We start from the raw sequence: 18,259 nt of genomic DNA on the forward strand, positions 1-18,259 counted from the left end.
TCCTACACTCATTCAAGGGTTCTTAATCTAATCTCCCCTAAATATAGAATGCCTTCAATTTTCCAAGTGTCTGTATTTAGATATCTTTCCTCTTTAGATTCTCTTTCTCTCTTAAATTCTGCTTTTTATTTTGCAGATTTACTTATTTCTATGTTAATAATTTCAAGACTAACTTCTCTACTATAAACTTAAAAGAAAAAGTTCTTTAACTGAATCATAATGAGATGCACACTTACAAAGTTGTTCATGATTGAGTTCCGGTCATACAATGCCCAACACCCATCCCTGCACCTGACATCAAAGTCCTTAATTTCCCACCCAACCTCCTTTTGCACTCCTTCTGGCTGCCTTTATGGCATATATTTTTCTTTCTTCCACTCTCTTGCTTTTTTTTCCTTTCTTTTAAACACTGTCGTTTGAAATATACCCACTGTATTCTAGAGATGGTACATCTCTACATCTCTACATCTCTAGAGATGGTATATACACTACTACTGACTTGAGCAGATCACTTCACCTCTTTTCAGCACACAGTCATTACCCAGAGTGGTCATTTCCAACTATCATTGAACAAACTTTTTAAAAGAGACAGAGCATGACTTACATGGATTTCTGGATATCTTGAGTCATCCTCACACTCATTTAAACATTTATTTCTATAGAAAACTTATTAAAATATGAAAACTACTCTAGAGCTTTGGGAAAAATAGTCAACAAAAATAAAAAAGAATCTATTCCTGCCATATAGTTCTTCTTTTCTAGTGAAAGAAGAAAGTGTAAGCATATTTAAGTATCAAGTGGTAGTAAGTGCTGTGGAGGAAAATGAGTCATGTAAGAGAATAGAGAGTGATGAAAAAATGTGATATCTAATTTAAATATAATCAGTAAAAATCCCATCAATTGATATGGGCAGAAATTTGAAGGAAATGATGATAAAAACTATGTTCAAAGTTGGGCAAAGTGTGCTCAATAGAGGGAACAGGCCTCAATGTTCAAGAAGGTAAATGGATTGACGTATAGTAAATAAAAGATATGTTCTCTTTCTATGTCTATTTTCTATGTTTTATGCAAAGCCATATATGCTTATTAATGTATATAGACATAATTGATATAGATATAACATGAACTTAAATCAGAGGGGACCTTGAGGAGTAATGATAAGAGTTTGACTTTTATTTAGAGAAGCTACTAAAGTGTTTCAAGTAAAGGAAAAAAAAACAACAAGATTTGTCTAGACTATGAAAGAATGCCTTGGTCTGTTGTTTGTTTGGCGTTGTATTTGAGCCACACCAAACAGGATTGCTCCTGACTCTGAACTCATTACTCATTCTTGGGGTTCTTTGAGGACAATATGGATGATGGATATAGAACCTGAGTCAGTCACAAATGCCCTATCCACTGTACTGTCACTCTGGGTCCTTTATCTATTTTTTGAAGAATGATATGTGCTTAAATATAAAAGCAAAACATACTGAATATAATATTTATTATATTAAATATATATTAAATTAAATATTAAATATAAAATTTAATAATGAAAGATAATATGGGAATTTTACCAAAATAGCCAGTATGATGGTTGTAATATATCAAAAGATTCAAGATCTATTTGTAAGGAAGATTTCAATAAGCTGTTGAAGGTCTGCATAATGAAAATTATTTGTTGAAAGTAGGAAAGAAAGTAGTCCAGAATAAGTGGATTTTAGAAATGGATAGGATTGGGTCTCTACTATTTATGTAGTAAAAATCTTGGGTTTAACATGTAATGGAACATGGTTAATCAAGCATATGGCTTAGAAATATTAATTATGAGATGTATATTAGTTATTGGAAGAAATATATCAAGTAAACATTTAAATATATGAAACTAGAGTTCATAGATGAGGTGAAATAAATGATAATACTGGCATATAGTACTTGTTAAAATTTATACATTCAAATAGAATTCACAGGATTATATAAATATTTAGAGATCAAGTATAGACATAGAAGAGAAATAGGACATTTAGTAGTAATTAGGAAATATGAAGAGACAAATTATTATATTCATGCTGGCTTTTCCATTGTAACAAATGTGTAATACCAGTGTAAAATATAAAATCTATGGAAAATTGTCTATATAGAATATGTATACAATATTAATATAGGTTTCTCTATTATATTTTCAATATTTCTACAAATATAAATTATTCAAAAGGGGTCTTAAAGATCATTATTTGAAGAGTCCTAACAGATGCATAGACTTTGTCTATTTTTCTCCCTCTCTGAAGTAGCCTTTTCTCATTGAACTGTCAGCTCTTATCTTCTCTTCCAATTTCATTGGCCTAAATTCTGCCCTCAAGTCCATAGAAAATTTGGAGTCTGGACTCTCTTTTTAATGTCCTTAAAAGTTTTAGAGCTATATCTTATCAAAGAAAATAATAGCTGAAAACATCTTTTCATATGTCAAATGTTCATCTCAAGGTTAAGAAAATGCTATTCCTGGGGTTAAGAAACTCATATACAGACAATAAAACCCAGGTTGGCTTACAACAGTTCAAAACACTATTATATATTACACGGTGATTTTAGTAAGAAGGTTGTCATGTGACTTGAAAGACGAGATAACAAAAGTATATTTAAAGAATAAATTCTGTGTCACTCTAATATTTAAAATTTAGGAAGATTAAGCGGTATTAGAAAGAGAGAGATATATAGCAAATTAGGATTTCACTTGGGAATGACAACTCCTGATAGTGGGTTGACTATTAAGAAGGTTGAGAAATTACCATTGATCTTATCCATATGAAAGTATTTAATTTAATTTAAAGTATATAAGACAAAAAAGAAATCTGCTGTGATGGTGATCAGTGACAGTCTTTCTTGATGGGAGACAAAAAAAGGAGAACAGAAGTGAAGATAAAAAAAAAAAAAACAAGGTCTGGATAAATTTGGTTGTAAAATATAGCTACAATTCTCCTGGAGGACGGTAGCTTAACATTTGTTGAAAAGAGTGGAAATTGAAAAGTGGCTTTTATTAAAGAGAGGTGAATTACCACCATTTTTTTCTGCTTTGCCTGGGAACCAACAGAGAAAGGGCAAAATCGATTTCAGGTGAGAAGATAATGGTAGTTGGTATATTTCTTGTGCCCTTGATTACATAGAAGAGCTGTTATTCAGGACACAGTTGGAGGTTCATTTAGGGAAGTAATATAGGAGCTTTAACCATTGTAGAAGAATAAAATGTTTAGATTCTGAGTACAGATGTAAATGTGTCATTAGTTTAATGATGCAATATTGTAAAGTTTTATCCTTTTAACTTTTCTTCACTGATAGTAGAGAAAGGAAAAACATTAGTAGAGGTAAGAAAACATGAAACTATAAAATAATTATTAGGATGGTGACTATTGAAAGTATTTTAAAATTTACTTTATTATACTGGGGTTGGGGCAGTGGCCAAGCGGCAAGTGGCCTTGCACGTGCTAACCTAGGACTGACCAGAAGTCTGAATCCTGGGCATCTCATATGGTCCCCAAGCCAGGAGCAATTTCTGGGTGCATTGCCAGGAGTAACCCCTGAGCATCACTGGGTGTGACCCCAGAAAACAAAAAAAATTACTTTATTATAAATCATGTATCACATAATTGACAGTTGATCATAATATATATGTTTCTGGGTAAGTGGGAGTGAAATTACTAAAGAAATAAGGAATGAAGGAGTGAGAAAAAGGAAGAAGAGAAAAAGAGTATAACAACAATAAAATTTGTGAAAATCATTGTATCGCCAATGAGGTCATTAAGCCATTGTCAGAAGTTTTAGTAAGGTTTTGTTGCTAATTGGTCATTCAGTTACTTTTGTTTCTGAACATTAGGTGGATTCAGATACATATTAGTGTCTAGACTGATGTGTTCCTATGGGGATGACAATATTAAACAAAACTTGATAAGAATTCGGGCCCAGAGAGATAGCACAGCGGCGTTTGCCTTGCAAGCAGCCGATCCAGGACCAAAGGTGGTTGGTTCGAATCCCGGTGTCCCATATGGTCCCCCGTGCCTGCCAGGAGCTATTTCTGAGCAGACAGCCAGGAGTAACCCCTGAGCACTGCTGGGTGTGACCCAAAAACCAAAAAAAAATAATTGATAAGAATTCAAGGCACAATTCCTGATATTATCAGTTTCATGGGCTTGGTCCTGGCTGTCAGGGCTTCTGGATGTATGACAAGGCAGGAAAAGAGTGTCAGTACTCACTCAAAATAAATTCCTGGTAATATAAGGCCAAATACTGGCATACCATAAGTTTTGGTCTAAGAACTGTAGATGAGTGGGGAAACAAGGCCATTCACAAAGCAGTGCTTATGGGTAATGGGTGCAGCAGGTGTGGGCTTCAGTGGGACTGGGACTTGGCCTGCCTTTTCCCAAGATAGCCAGCTTTTAGATTGTGGCAGGGGTAGCCCTACTTTCTCATGGCTTGGTTCACATCTCTTTCAAGAACACAGTGATTTTATGGAGTTGGCTGAATGCAGACATGGTGACTGTACTTGTGGGTGTGTGTCTATTAAAAAAAAAGCATAATTTTTTTTTATTTTGTGATTGTGGTTATTGTTTGTTTTTTGTCTTTATTGCTGTGGTGCTTTTCCTTTTTTGTATTTGATATTTTTTTATTTTGTCATGGTAGTTTATTTGGTTTTGTTTTCTTGTCTGTTTTTGGTATTTTTTGTCTTTTTGGTATGTTTTTCTTCCCTTTTCCCTTTCTTCTCTTAAATTAATATGTATAACCTCTAGATGGACTCCTCCCAGTTTTTCTTAGTTTTTTTTGACTTTGTTTTACGTTTTCCTTCAAACTGAACCACATAACTTGAATCATCTTGTCCTGCCTCATAAATTGAAGGGGAAAAATGGATGGTACCAAGACCAAGAGTCGTAAGAATATTGAGTAGAAATTTAAAATATGATCAAACTTAAACACCAAATCCAAAACCAATGGCAATAGAATCAATAACCAATCTACCACAAGCTAGACACAGAGGGGACCATTTATACTGGCAGCCCGGGGATCAAAGGAAGGGAATATGGGATGCATGCTGGGAACAGGGGTGAAGGGAGGAAAACGCTGCTGGTGAGAATGCCCCTGGTTCAATGTCACTATGTACCTAAAATACTACTGTGATAGATTTGTAATTCACTTTGGTCAAAATAAAAATTATTTGAAAATAATAAGCCATTTTGATTTGAAAAGATAAGTTTTTTAATAGCAACATAGAATAAAAATGATATATCCAGGATGTAAATAAATAAGCACACACAATATAGCTAGCAAGAACTTTTTATATTTTATTTAAACACCTTGATTACATACATGATTGTGTTTGGGTTTCAGTCATGTAAAGAACAACACCATCTATTACCAGTGCAACATTCCCATCACCAATGTCCCAAAACTTCCTCCTCCCCACCCAACCCCTGCCTATACTCTAGACAGACACATTCTCATTATTATGATAGTTAAAAATGTAGTTACTTCTCTAACTATACTCATCCCTGTTTGTAGTGAGCTTCATGAGGTGAGCTGTAACTTCCAGCCCTTCTCTTTTTGTGTTTGAAAATGATTATTGCAAGAATGTCTTTCATTTTTCTTAAAACCCATAGATGAGTAAGACCATTCTGCGTTTTTCTCTCACTTTCTGACTTATTTCACTCAGCATAATAGGTTTCATGTACATCCAGGTATAGGAAAATTTTATGACTTCATCTCTCCTGAAAGCTGCATAATATTCCATTGTGTATATGTACCACAGTTTCTTTAGTCTGTTGAAGGGCATCTTGTTTGTTTCCAGAGTCTTGCTATGGTAAATAGTGCTGCAATGAATATAGGTGTAAGGAAGGGATTTTTGTATTGTATTTTTGTGTTCCTAGGCTATATTCCTAGGAGTGCTATAGATGGATTGTATGGGAGCTTGATTTCCAGTTTTTGGAGGAATCTCCATATCGCTTTCCATAAAGGTTGAAATAGATGGCATTCCCACCAGCAATGGATAAGAGTACCATTCTCTCTACATCCCAACCAACACTGCTTGTTCTCATTCTTTGTGATGTGTGCCAATCTCTGTGGTGTGACGTAGTACCTCATAGTTGTTTTGATTTGCATCTCCCTGATGATTAGTGATGTGGAGCATTTTTTCATGTATTTCTTCTTTGTCAAAGTGTCTGTCCATTTCTTCTCCCCATTTGTTGATGGGATTAGATGTCTTTTTCTTGTAAAGTTCTGTCAGTGCCTTGTATATTTTGGAGATTAGCCCCTTATCTGGTGGGTATTGGATGAATAGTTTCTCCCACTCAGTGGGTGGCTCTTGTATCCTGGGCACTATTTCCTTTGAGGTGCAGAAGCTTCTAAGCTTAATATAATCCCATCTGTTAATCTCTGCTTTCACTTGCTTAGAGAGTACAGTTTCCTCCTTGAATATGCCTGTAGTCTCAATGTTCTGGAGTGTTTTACTTATGTTTTGTTCTATATATCTTATGTTTTCAGGTCTGATAATGAGGTCTTTAATCCATTTGGATTTTCCTTCGTACATGATAATTAACTGGGGGTATACATTCAATTTTTTGCAAGTGGCTAGCCAGTTGTGCCAACACCACTTGTTGAAGAGGTTTTCTTGCTCCATTTAGAATTTCTTGTTCCTTTATCAAAAATTAGGTGATCCTATATCTGGTGAACATTCTCTGAGTACTCAAGCCTTTCCACTGATCTGAGGGCCAGTCTTTATTCTAATACCATGCTGTTTTGATAACTATCGCTTTGTAGTAAAGATTAAAGTCGGGGAAAGTAATTCCTCCCATATTCTTTTTCCCAATGATTGCTTTAGCTATTCTAGGGTGTTTATTGTTCCAAACAAATTTTAAAAGTGCCTCATCTACTTCTTTGAAGAATGTCACAGGTATCTTTAGAGTGATCGCATTAAAATCTGTAAATGCTTTGGGGAGTATTGCCATTTTAATGTTGTTAACCCTGCTAATCCATGAGCAGGGTATGTGTTTCCATTTTTGTGTGTCCTCTCTTATTTCTTGGAGCAGAGTTTTATAGTTTTCTTTGTATAGGTCCTTCACATTTTTAGTTAAGTTGATTCCAAGATATTTGAGTTTTTGTGCACTATTGTGAATGGGGTTGTTTTCTTTTTTTTTTTTTTATTTTTGGGCCACACCCGGTAATGCTCAGGGGTTACTACTGGCTATGTGCTCAGAAGTTGCTCCTGGTTGGGGGACCATATGGGACACCGGGGGATCGAACAGCGGTCTGTCCAAGGCTAGCCAGGCAAGGCAGGCACCTTACCTTTAGCGCCACCGCCCGGCCCCTGGGGTTGTTTTCTTAATGTCCACTTCTTCCTTATTACTATTGGTGTATAGAAAGGCCATTGATTGTTGTGTGTTAATTTTGTAGTCTGCCACCGTGCCATATGAGTCTATTGTTTCTAGAAGCTTTTTGGTAGAGGCTTTAGGGTTTTCTAAGTAGAGTATCATGTCATCTGCAAACAGTGAGAGCTTGACTTCTTCCTTTCCTATCTGGATTCCCTTGATATCTTTTTCTGCCTAATCGCTATAGCAAGTACTTCCAGTGCTATGTTGAATAGGAGTGGTGAGAGAGGAGAACCTTGTCTTGTGCCAGAATTTAAAGAGAAGGTTCTTAGTTTTTCTCCATTGAGGATAAAATTTGCCACTGGCTTGTGGTAGATGGCCTTAACTATATTGAGTAAGGTTCCTTTCATTCCAATCTTGCTGAGAGTTTTGATTAAAAATGGGTGTTGAACCTTATCAAGTGCTTTCTCTGCATCTATTGATATGATCATGTGATTTTTATTTTTTTGTAGTTGATGTTTTGTATTATGTTGATAGATTTATGAATTTTAAACCATTCTTGCATTCCTGGCATGAAACCTACTTGATTGTAGTGAATGATCTTCTTAATGAAGCATTGAATTCTATTTGCCAGGATTTTGTTGAGGATCTTTGCATCTGCATTCATCAGCGATATTGGTCTGTAATTTTCTTTGTTCGTAGCATCTCTGTCTGGTTTAGATATCAAGGTAATGTTGGCTTCATAAAAGCTACTCAGAAGTGTTCCCGGTATTTTTTTTTTTTTTTTTTGATTTTATGAAAGAGTCTTGCCAGGATTGGTAGAAATTCCTCTTGGAAAGTTTGAAAGAATTCATTAGTGAATCCATCTGGGCCTGGGCTTTTGTTTTTGGGCAGATATTTGATTACCGTTTTAATTTCAGCAATAGTGATGGGGGTTTTAGATATGCTAAATCCTCTTCATTCAACCGTGGAAGACTATAAATGTCCAAGAATTGATCCATTTCTCCCAGGTTCTCATTTTTAGTGCCATAGAGTTTCTCAAAGTAGTTTCTGATTACCCTTTGAATCTCTGCCATATCAGTAGTGATCTGTCCTTTTTCATTACTAATATGAGTTATCAAGTTTCCCTCTCTCTCTTTCTTTGTTAGTTTTGCCAGTGGTCTATCAATCTTGTTTATTTTTTGAAGAACCAAATTCTGCTTTCTTTGATCTTTCAGATTGATTTTTTTTTTTGTTTCTACCTCATTGATTTCTGCTCTCAGTTTTGTTATTTCCTTTGTCTCCCAATTTTTGGTTCCTTTTGTTGAGCACTTTCTAATTCTATGAGCTGTGTCATTAAGCTATTCAGGTAGGCCCCTTCTTCCTTCCTGATGTGTGCTTGCAAAGCTATACATTTTTCTCTCAGTACTGCTTTTTCTGTGTTCCATAAGTTCTGATAGTTTTTGTCTTTATTATCATTTGTTTACAGGAAAGTTTTTATTTCCTCTTTGATTTTATCTTGGCCTCAATGGTTATTCAGTATGAGGCTGTTTAACTTCCAGGTGTTAAAGTTTTTCTTCTGTGTCTCTTTGGAATTCTCATATAATTTCAGAGCCTTGTGGTCAGTGAAGATAGCCTGCAAAATTTCTATCTTCTTGATATTATGGAGGTATGTTTTATTTGCCAGCATGTAGTCTATCCTGGAGAATGTCCCATGTACATTGGAGAAAAATGTGTATCCAGGTTTCTGAGGATGGAGTGTCCTATATATATCTTCTAGGCCCCGTTCTTCCATTTCTCATCTCAGGTCTAGTATATTCTTGTTGGGTTTCAGTCTGGTTGACCTATCCAGTGTTGACAAAGCTGTGTTGAGGTCCACCACAATTATTGTGTTGTTATTGGTATTATTTTTCAGATTTGATAATAATCGTGTTAAATATTTTGCTGGCCTCTCATTCAGTGCATATATGTTTAAGAGAGTGGTTTCTTCCTGCTGTACACATCCCTTGATTAATACAAAATGTCCATCTTTGTCCCTTACAACTTTCCTGAGCATAAAGTTTGCATCATCTGATATTAGTATGGCCACTCCGGCTTTTTTATGGGTGTTGTTTGCTTGGATAATTTTGCTCCAGTCTTTTATTTTTATTTGATGCTTGTTCTGACTATTCAGGTGTGTTTTTTGTAGGCAGCAGAAGGTTAGATTGAGTTTTTGATCCATTTAGCCACTCTGTGTCTTTTAACTGGTGCATTTAGTCCATTGACTTTGAGAGAAAGAATTGTCCTGGGATTTAAGGCCATCTTTATATCGAAATTTGGTGTGTCTTTTAGTCAGTTTTGTCTTAAATTAGGTCTTTCAGTTTTTCTCCTAAGACTGGTTTTGAGTCTGTAAAGTTTCTGAGCTGTTGTTTGTCTGTGAAACCATTTATTTTTCCGTCAAACCTGAAAGTGAGTTTTGCTGGGTACAGTATTCTAGGCAAAGCATTTATTTCATTAAGTTTTGTCACTAAGTCCCACCATTTCTTTCTGGCCTTCAGTGTTTCTGGTGACAGGTCTGCTGTAAATCTCAAGGATGTTCCCTTGAATGTAATTTCCCTTTTTTTAATCTTGCTGCTTTCAGAGTCCTGTTTTTATCTGTGGGATTCGTCATTGTGACTAGGATGTGTCTTGGGGTATTTTTCTGGGGTCTCTTTTGGTTGGTACTCTTCAAGCATACAGGATTTGATCACATATATTCTTTAGTCTGGAAGTTTCTCTTTAATGATGTTCTTGACTGTTGATTCTTCCTGGAAATTTTCTTTCTGGGTCTCTGGGACTCCAGTGATTCTTAAGTTGTTTCTGTTGAGTTTATCATAGACTTCTATTTTCATCTGTTTCCATTATTTGACTAATTTTTCCATGGTCTGTTCATTTGCTTTAAGTTTTTTTCCAATCTCTCCTGCTATATGGAGTTGTTATTTATCTCATCTTCCACAGCACCAATTCTAGTCTCAGCTTCTGTTAGCCTGTTGGAGAGTGTATCCATTTTGTCATTCAATTCATTAACTGAGTTTTTCAGGCCTGTTATTTGACCTGTTATTTCAGTTTGGAGTTTTGTGATTTCTGTCTTTATATTTTCTTGATTCTTATTAGTGTTCTGTTCAACTCGATCATTGGTTTCTTTGAGTTCTTTGAGTATCTTCCATATTTCTTGTCTAAACCCCTTATCTGAGAGATTGATAAGTTGATTGGCCATTTTCTGGTCATTAGAATCGTCATCTTCGTTCTCTATGCTGATGCTGGCCTGCGTTGTTTCCCCATCGTCACACTTGTATTGTGGATTTTTCTATGTGTTTTGGTGGTAGTCATTGGCTAAATAATGTGCACAGCCACGATCCTCTGGCTCCTTCCTTTCTGGGTGTGTGATGTGTCTCCAAGGAAGGGGAGCCCTTCGTGGATGAAGCCTCACACAGGATCAAAACTTAGGGCTGAGCACGCAGCAGAGAAGACAATCCAGGGAGAGATGCTGGGCTTCAGTGGTCCAGCTCAGTTCTAGTGTGTTTTTTTTCTTCTTGTTGCAGTGGTTTATCGAAGTGGAGCCAAAGTGCTCTTCTGGAGCCTCTGGGAGAACAAATTTTCTGGGCCCTTTTCAGCCCACTCCCAAGAGGTTTAGGAGACAGAACAGGAGACAAACACAGAGGCAGCACTCACAGTTTCTCACAGTTGGGCCCCATTGGGCTGCTGTAGATTTTCTTAGCCTGACATCACAAACAAGGTACCTGTCTTCTGTGAAGTACTGCTTATAGCTGGTTTTCAGTTTAGGAAGCAGTTCCTTGGTGCTCTGGCCCCTTGAATGAGCCTCTGGGAGAGCGGATTTTCTGGGCCCTTTTTGACCCACTCCCAAGAGGTTTAGGAGACAGGACAGGAGAGAAACACACACACAGGCAGCACTCACAGTTTCTCACAGTCAGCTAGCAAGAATTTAAGTAGTTTAGTTTCTCTTCAGTTCTTTTTCATTAAGAAAAAATGGTGACTTGTAAAACCATTTTATGACACACGAAAGAGTTCCTATTTTTAGAAAAGCACTCATTTAGAAGAATTAAAAAGCTATTTTATGAAACGTATATGATGCTGCCTATAAAGCACAATAAAGATATTTAGAATAGAACTTAAATTTAGTTTTTGCTTATAATTGAAGGCAAAAGCTTTCTCTTCATCCTCTTGAGATTCTATATATTCTCAAAACCCTTATTCTAGTAACTTTTAAGCCTTAAAGAATTCCAGGTTTTTCAATTTTCTTCCTAATACTTTCTTCATCTAAGCACCTGCAAAATTAAAAATATATTTCCCTCTAACTTTACCAGCATGTTTCTATTTTTACTGGTTTCATCATGCCTCAAGTCTTTGCCATGCCTTCATTTTATGTTTTTGTTTGTTGCTATCATGTCTAGAATTGTCATACATGATGAAACATTTTTGTAAATAACCAAAGGAAAGTATTGTTTGTAATCTATTTCACAAATTGTCTCATTTCATTTGTTGGTACATATAATTTGAGTAATTATATATACATATGCAATATAAAATTTTTCCAATGGTTGTACATATAATTATATGGTATGACTGTCTTGAAATATGCTTGATTTCAGAAAAATATTTTGTGTATTTTTCCCCCATATCATTATGCTATTAACAGAATCCTATTTAATATTCATAAAGAGCTTTCCATGATTAGATGTTTTCATCTAATCCATTTTGTTGAACCTATGTAGGTATATACATGGGCCTCTCAGGTTTAAAATTAATTACAGGGAGAAAAATTTGCTAAGGATTCTTTATGCTGAGTTCTACAATCAATACATTGTAGATATACAGGCACAATGAAATGTTATACAGCTTTGAAAAAGGATGAAATCATGCAGTTCACTGTAACATGGATGAAACTAAAGGGCATATGTTAACTGAAACAAGTCAGAGAGAAAAGGACAAATGATTTCACTCATCTTGTCATTTAGCAACTAAACAAAGTGAAAAAAAATCTAATATCAAACAATGACAAACCTTTGGACTTGGATTACAAACTCACATAACCAAAGAGTGGTCAGAGGAGAGGGCAATGGAGATGAAAAAGATGGAAAGCATGACAACTTTGGTGGTGGTGAGGTTGAGTAACTTTGTAGTCAATACCATAAATGTTAACACTGATGCAATGTTAACATGCTGCTGCATATTACTAAACTATAATTAAAAATTTTTTCTTAGTTTGTTGGAAGGTCCAAAGTCCTATAAGTTGTTCTCAGCTGGTAACTGAACACAGGAAAGATACTTGAACCTACTGAGGGACTGTGTGGACTTGTAATTACTCTGTTGAGTGACTTTGTCTAGCAACTCACTGGAGAACTATAGATATCTGCCCTGTTTTCCCAGTAGGATTAGATTTGTAAAGTCTTAAATTCCTCCCTGGCTCTCCCAGCATCTTTCCAGTTTTTCTCAAAGGCCTTTCTGTTTACCCTAATACATTCTGTGTGTACACTTAATCCAGGTTATGCACTTCATTCTTAGAGGACTAAACAGGCTATTTAGTTGTTTTTATTCTGCACAACTTGACTGTTTCTGTTCAACTTAGAGAGCATCATAGACCTTTTTTTTTTTTTTTTCCTGTTGAGAGTCCTTTAAAGAATTGGCACTGTGAGTGAGAGGAAGCTGCACCTTTGCACATTTTCATTCTAGATCGAGCCCTTCTTTACAAACACATGGACCCAAGAACGCCCCCTGGGCCCTCAGCCCCAATATCCTTCCCAATCTCAAGGAAAACCTGTCAGTTTGATACCCATTCATTCTGGATCCCTTTCTGACAATTCCATACTCAAGTTATTTCTCCTCTATTGTAAGGGTTTTTGCCACATGATTAGTGAATGCTATAATCTGATAAGGGAGCCCATCTAAATAGGTGAAGTATATAGTGTATGTAATAAGGCAGACTTGGATACTTAGCTTATTAAAACACATACATTTGAATATTCTTGAAAAACACTGGATTAAACCAAAGATTGCAAAAATTTTAGCTTTAATGCAACTTAAAATGCCAATATACAGCTTGACCAGAAATAGTCTTTTAACAACCAGATCATATCCATAGATTACTTTCTTTATGAAATGGAAAATGTTGTTTTTCCCACTTTGGGGGGATGATAAATGTTTTTTCCACTTTGAAAATGTAAAATATTGTCATAGAATATTAGATGTATATTTTTTACAGTACTATATTAGTTTTTCATCTTGTTAAAATTATCTTCCTGTATCTCCTTTTGGCATTTCACTTCAGTTGTTGAAAACAGCAGGCCTTTGTAGATTTGCAAGCATGACAAGTTCATGGTCTGGAATATTGTTTGATAACTGGAGAAAGTTTGCATTGAATTTTTAGCTATTTTTTTTTCATTCGATATTCTACCGATACTTAATGTGACTTTTCAGGGTAGGTAATTACCTCAGTACTAGGCAAAAAATCCGTTGTTAGCATAGTGCTAACTCCATTTTCTCTTTATTGGAGAACTATGAGGAAGAAGTTTATTTTAAGGAACTGGTGGTGCAGGAGACAGCTGACTCCAGCCTGCATCCTTCTGGGTGGTGTTTCAATTCTGATGGCTTTCATTTCCCAGGGTATGCTTGTCAAAAAGGTATTCTGCCAGGCCGGAATCCTTGGCCCCGATGTTGAGCAAGTTCTGCACGTGGTCACCTAGCTCCTTGATGGACTTCACCTGCTCATTCAGATAGTGGGTTTCCAGAAAGTCACACAAGTGGGGGTCCCCTTTGTCGGAGGCCAGAGCGTGCAAATCCAGCAAGGCCTGATTCACCCTCTTTTCCAACAGCAGCGCGCATTGCATGGCATTCAGGCCGCTCTTCCAGTCGTCCAGGTCGGGTTTCGGGATGTCCTGCAGGCGGATGGTGCCTCCCCGCTGGTTTTGCAGCTTCATCAGCCGCTCTGCGTGCAGAGTCTCCTCCCGGGACTGGCGGAGGAAGTACTTGGCGAAGTTGTTCAGGGCCACGTCGCACCGGGAGAAGTAGTAGGCCATGGACAGGTACACGTAGGACGCGTGGAGCTCCAGGTTGATCTGGCGGTTGACGGCGGCCTCGCAGTCCGAGTGGAAGTTCTGGCGCACCCGGGAGGGGCCGGCTGGGTTCCCGGAGGACGTGGTTGCAGAGGGGGGCCGGCCATCAGCCCCCGACCCGAGGCCCCGGGGGCGCCCCAAGGTACTCAGCAGCGGGCAGGAGAGACTTGTGCGCGAAGTGCGCAGGGACAGCAGAGAAGCGCGGACTTGCTTGGAGAGCCACCAGAAGGAGGACAGCATGGCTTCTGCTTTCCCAAAGGGAGGCCCCGCTTCCAGCCTCCCTCAGCATGTGGTCCGACGCCAGAGGGGTCGGGTTGGAAGAGGGACGCCACTCCAGGCGACAGCGATGTCGTCATTGGGCCTTTCCCATCCCACCCAGGCCTGGAGAAGACTGGTGGCGCGCGCGCAGGCCGCAGTTTGATGGAGGCGAATGGCAGTTACCCATGGGCACTCACCAATCCCGTTGGTCTAGGCACTGGTGCACTGTGTGTGGAAGTGTTGTGCTCTTGGGCTTTTGCAATCTGGCACTGACCTAGGGTAAAAGCGCTGTCACTAGGCTTAGGAGGTTGGCACTGCCACTGGCTTGCCCGAGCAGGGATCCAGCCAAGCACCATCTGCTTTCCCGCCCTGCTATTGACTTGGTCAAGGGTAGGGGAACCCTGGCAATCAAACACGGCCAATTCATTTGAGAGAGAAAAATAGATTTCCCCAAGGTTGAAGCTGATGTTTACGAATTCAAGTTCTCATCATTTTTAACAAGTACATAATGAATTGCCAGTATAGTAGGTTCGTTTTATTGGTAAAATTTAATTTTATGGAAAACATTGTGATCTACAAAGTCATTCCTAGCTGAATTGCAGGTATACAATTGCAACTATTGAATTGAATGCAGATATACAGTGGTCAGGGACATTCTCATCAACAGTGTCGACCTCCCTCCAATATGCTCCAATATGATCCCAGAGTGCATCTTGTACCATCACCCTTTGCTCCTGGTCTGCCAGGATAACAGGACCATTTTAAATTTAGATTATTAAAGTTGAGGTCTATTGTCGTTGACTTTCACTTGGATAGTTAGTTTTGTCCTTTTTTCTTTACCAATGCACCTGAGACCACTTGGCCCCTGGCTCTCAGCCTTTCTTTTTTTCCTTTCTACTTAGTTTTATAGAAAAATGCAGAAATATGTAGGGGAAAAAAGTAATCTGTGTCCCAAGGTTCTATGAAAAAAGGCAGGAGCCCCTATTTAAAAGATAAGAAATAAAAGAAAAGAAAAGCAAAAAAAAAAAAAAAAAAAGAGTTATGTGGCAGGCGTTTTTTGTTAGTTTGTTTTGTTTGTTTGTTTTCTTTTGCTTTGCATACACATAGCAAAAGTTGGGAAAAATAGAAAGGAAAAACTTGGCCTAAAAATAGGGAGACCATACCCATGAGGCATCCTACCATAAGACCAGCTCTAGGCTTTGGCCAAAGTTTCTTTGTGCTGCCAGTGAAAGTTACTCTCAATCACGGTTGTCACAACCAGGTTTCTGTTTTCTGGTTTTTGCACACATAGATGTAAGGGAGCCACTGAACATCTTCTGGTTTCATCTCTCTGTTAAGTGGTAATGCAGGGAACCCTTCCCTGAAAGGAAGTTGTTGCTGTTTTCAAGTCGTCAGAATGTCATATAGTAGGTTCATTTTTAGAGTCTCTAGCCAGGCTGCTTTATATTTATTTTTTTATTTTTGGGCCACACCTGGCTGCTCTCAGGGGTTACTCCTGGCTATCTGCTTAGAAATTGCTCCTGGCAGGCATGGGGACCATATGGGATGTTGGGATTCTAATCACCTTTGGTTCTGGGTCAGCTGTTTGCAAAGCAAACGCCCTACCACTGTGCTATCTCTCCAGCCCCTAATTTTTTTTTGCATTTAAATTTACAACTTTAAATTTTTTGATACTACTTTAAATTTTACTACAACTTCAAATTTTTTTAAATTTAAATTTTTAAAATTTGGTTGATCCAAATACTTCATTTTTATTATTTTTGATTGAAGTAGTATTGCACTATAAAATCATATAGCTTTCAGGAGTGTATCTTTATAAATCACTGAAGGCACAGTAGTAATAATAAAATAGGCAGAGCACTTCACTTAAAATGGCTGACCCAGTTTGATTCTAGTACCCTATAATGTCCCCTGAATCTACCAGAAGTGATCTCTGAGCACAGAGCTAGGTATAAACCACAAACATTGCTGGGTATGCTGACCCCAAACCAAGCAATCAACAACTATGTAAACTATATTAAGTTCACCAATAAAAGTCTACTTCTATTTCCCCTCCTTTTTTTTGGGGGGGGGTACACCCAGTAAAGCTCAGTGATTACTCCTGGCTCTGTGCTCAGAAATTAATTCTGGCTTGAAGGACCATATGGGACACTGGGGAATAGAACCTCGGTCCATCCTAGCTTAGCGCATACAAGACAAATGCCCTACCACTTGTGCCTCTGCTCAGCACCCTCCCCCCTTTTTAAAAACCGATGTATGTCCTTTCCCTTTTTTATTTTGGGAAGCTCTAAGAATCTTTGATCTTATTATGTATCATTTTATCATTCAATTTTTGCATATAATATATGACTTTAATGTTTTTCATTTTTAATCTGATTTATTTAATCAACTTTAAAATAACTAGGGACAGGGCTTAACGAGATTCAGGTACATTGGGGGTATTAGTTAATGACAGAACTATATGCCCAAAACACAGAATTAACACTGCATTGAAATTATAAGACCCAAACTTTAACAACCAAACTTTAAAAGAAATCTGTTTGATGGTAGACTGCAGAGGGCAGATGGACTCTGGGAACACGGTGAAGGAAAGTTGACATTGGGGGTGGGATTGGCGCTGAAACCAAGTATGTCTAAAAGTCAACTATAATATCTTTGTAAATCAAAATGCTTTAATAAAAATATAGAAAAGATCAATATTGATTTTTGTAACAATATTCATCAAGGAGATTGGCCTCAAATTTTCTTTATTATTTTTTATATCTCAGTCAGGTTTGGGTATCAGTGTAATATTAGCTTTAGATAAAGTATTAAAAAGATTTTTATTTCTTTGATAATTTGGAAGATCTTAAGTAAGGATCAATGACAATAAATCTTCTCTGAATGTTTGACAAAACTCACCTGTATTCCCAATTAGGCCAGGAATTCTATTTTCGATAGATTCATAATAACCATTTAAATTTCTTTGCTTGTGATGATCTTTTTCAGGTTTTCTACTTTCTCATCCAGTTGTGGGATATTACACGTTTCTAGGAATCTGTCCATTTCTTCTAGGTTCTAAAGCTCAACAGAATACAGTTTTTTTCTAGGAAGCTCTCCTGATGTCTTGAATTTCTGGGGATTTCATTACTATTTCTCTCCTTTCATTTTTGATTGGATTTATTTGAGTATTTTCTCTCTTTATTTCTCTTGTGAGTGTAGTCTAGTGAATAGTTTTTCTATCTTGTTTATTCTCTTCCACCACTTGTTCTTACCATTTTTCTTTTTGATATTGCTATAATTTAGAAATTACTGCTGGAACTATTATTCATTAAGTGCCTTATAGTTTTTTTTTCATCCTTTTCTCTTTTATCTTTTTGACTGCCTTATAAATGTTGGGTTTTACCTTACCATGAAGCTTGTCAAGGTACAATACAGTTCTCTCCCTGTGAGATTATGCCACTATGGCTTCCTAGTGTGTTCTTCAGCTCCTTCAATTCCATTTGCATATCTTTCATCCTTTCAAAAAGTTCTCTTTGAGTTGGTAGTTCTTGTCTACCAAATAATTTTTCTGACAAGTGCTTGCTTAGTTTCTGTTGTCAGTACAGTGTGTGTTTTATTTTAGGT

The 18,259-nt window shown here is 37.2% G+C and overlaps 1 protein-coding gene and 1 long non-coding RNA gene across 2 annotated transcripts in view; one reads left to right on the top strand and one right to left on the bottom strand.

Annotated features, from left to right (window-relative positions):
- Positions 1 to 18,259, top strand: part of LOC126006085 (uncharacterized) — a 1,493,032-nt gene that overhangs the window by 169,581 nt on the left and 1,305,192 nt on the right. The window lies entirely within an intron of this gene.
- FTMT (ferritin mitochondrial) lies at positions 13,919 to 14,635 on the bottom strand. Its single transcript, XM_049771403.1, has one exon. It carries the CDS (start codon positions 14,633 to 14,635, stop codon positions 13,919 to 13,921), a length of 717 nt encoding a protein of 238 aa, XP_049627360.1.

Source organism: Suncus etruscus, chromosome 4, assembly GCF_024139225.1.
Source record: "Suncus etruscus isolate mSunEtr1 chromosome 4, mSunEtr1.pri.cur, whole genome shotgun sequence".
NCBI classification, from domain to species: domain Eukaryota; kingdom Metazoa; phylum Chordata; class Mammalia; order Eulipotyphla; family Soricidae; genus Suncus; species Suncus etruscus.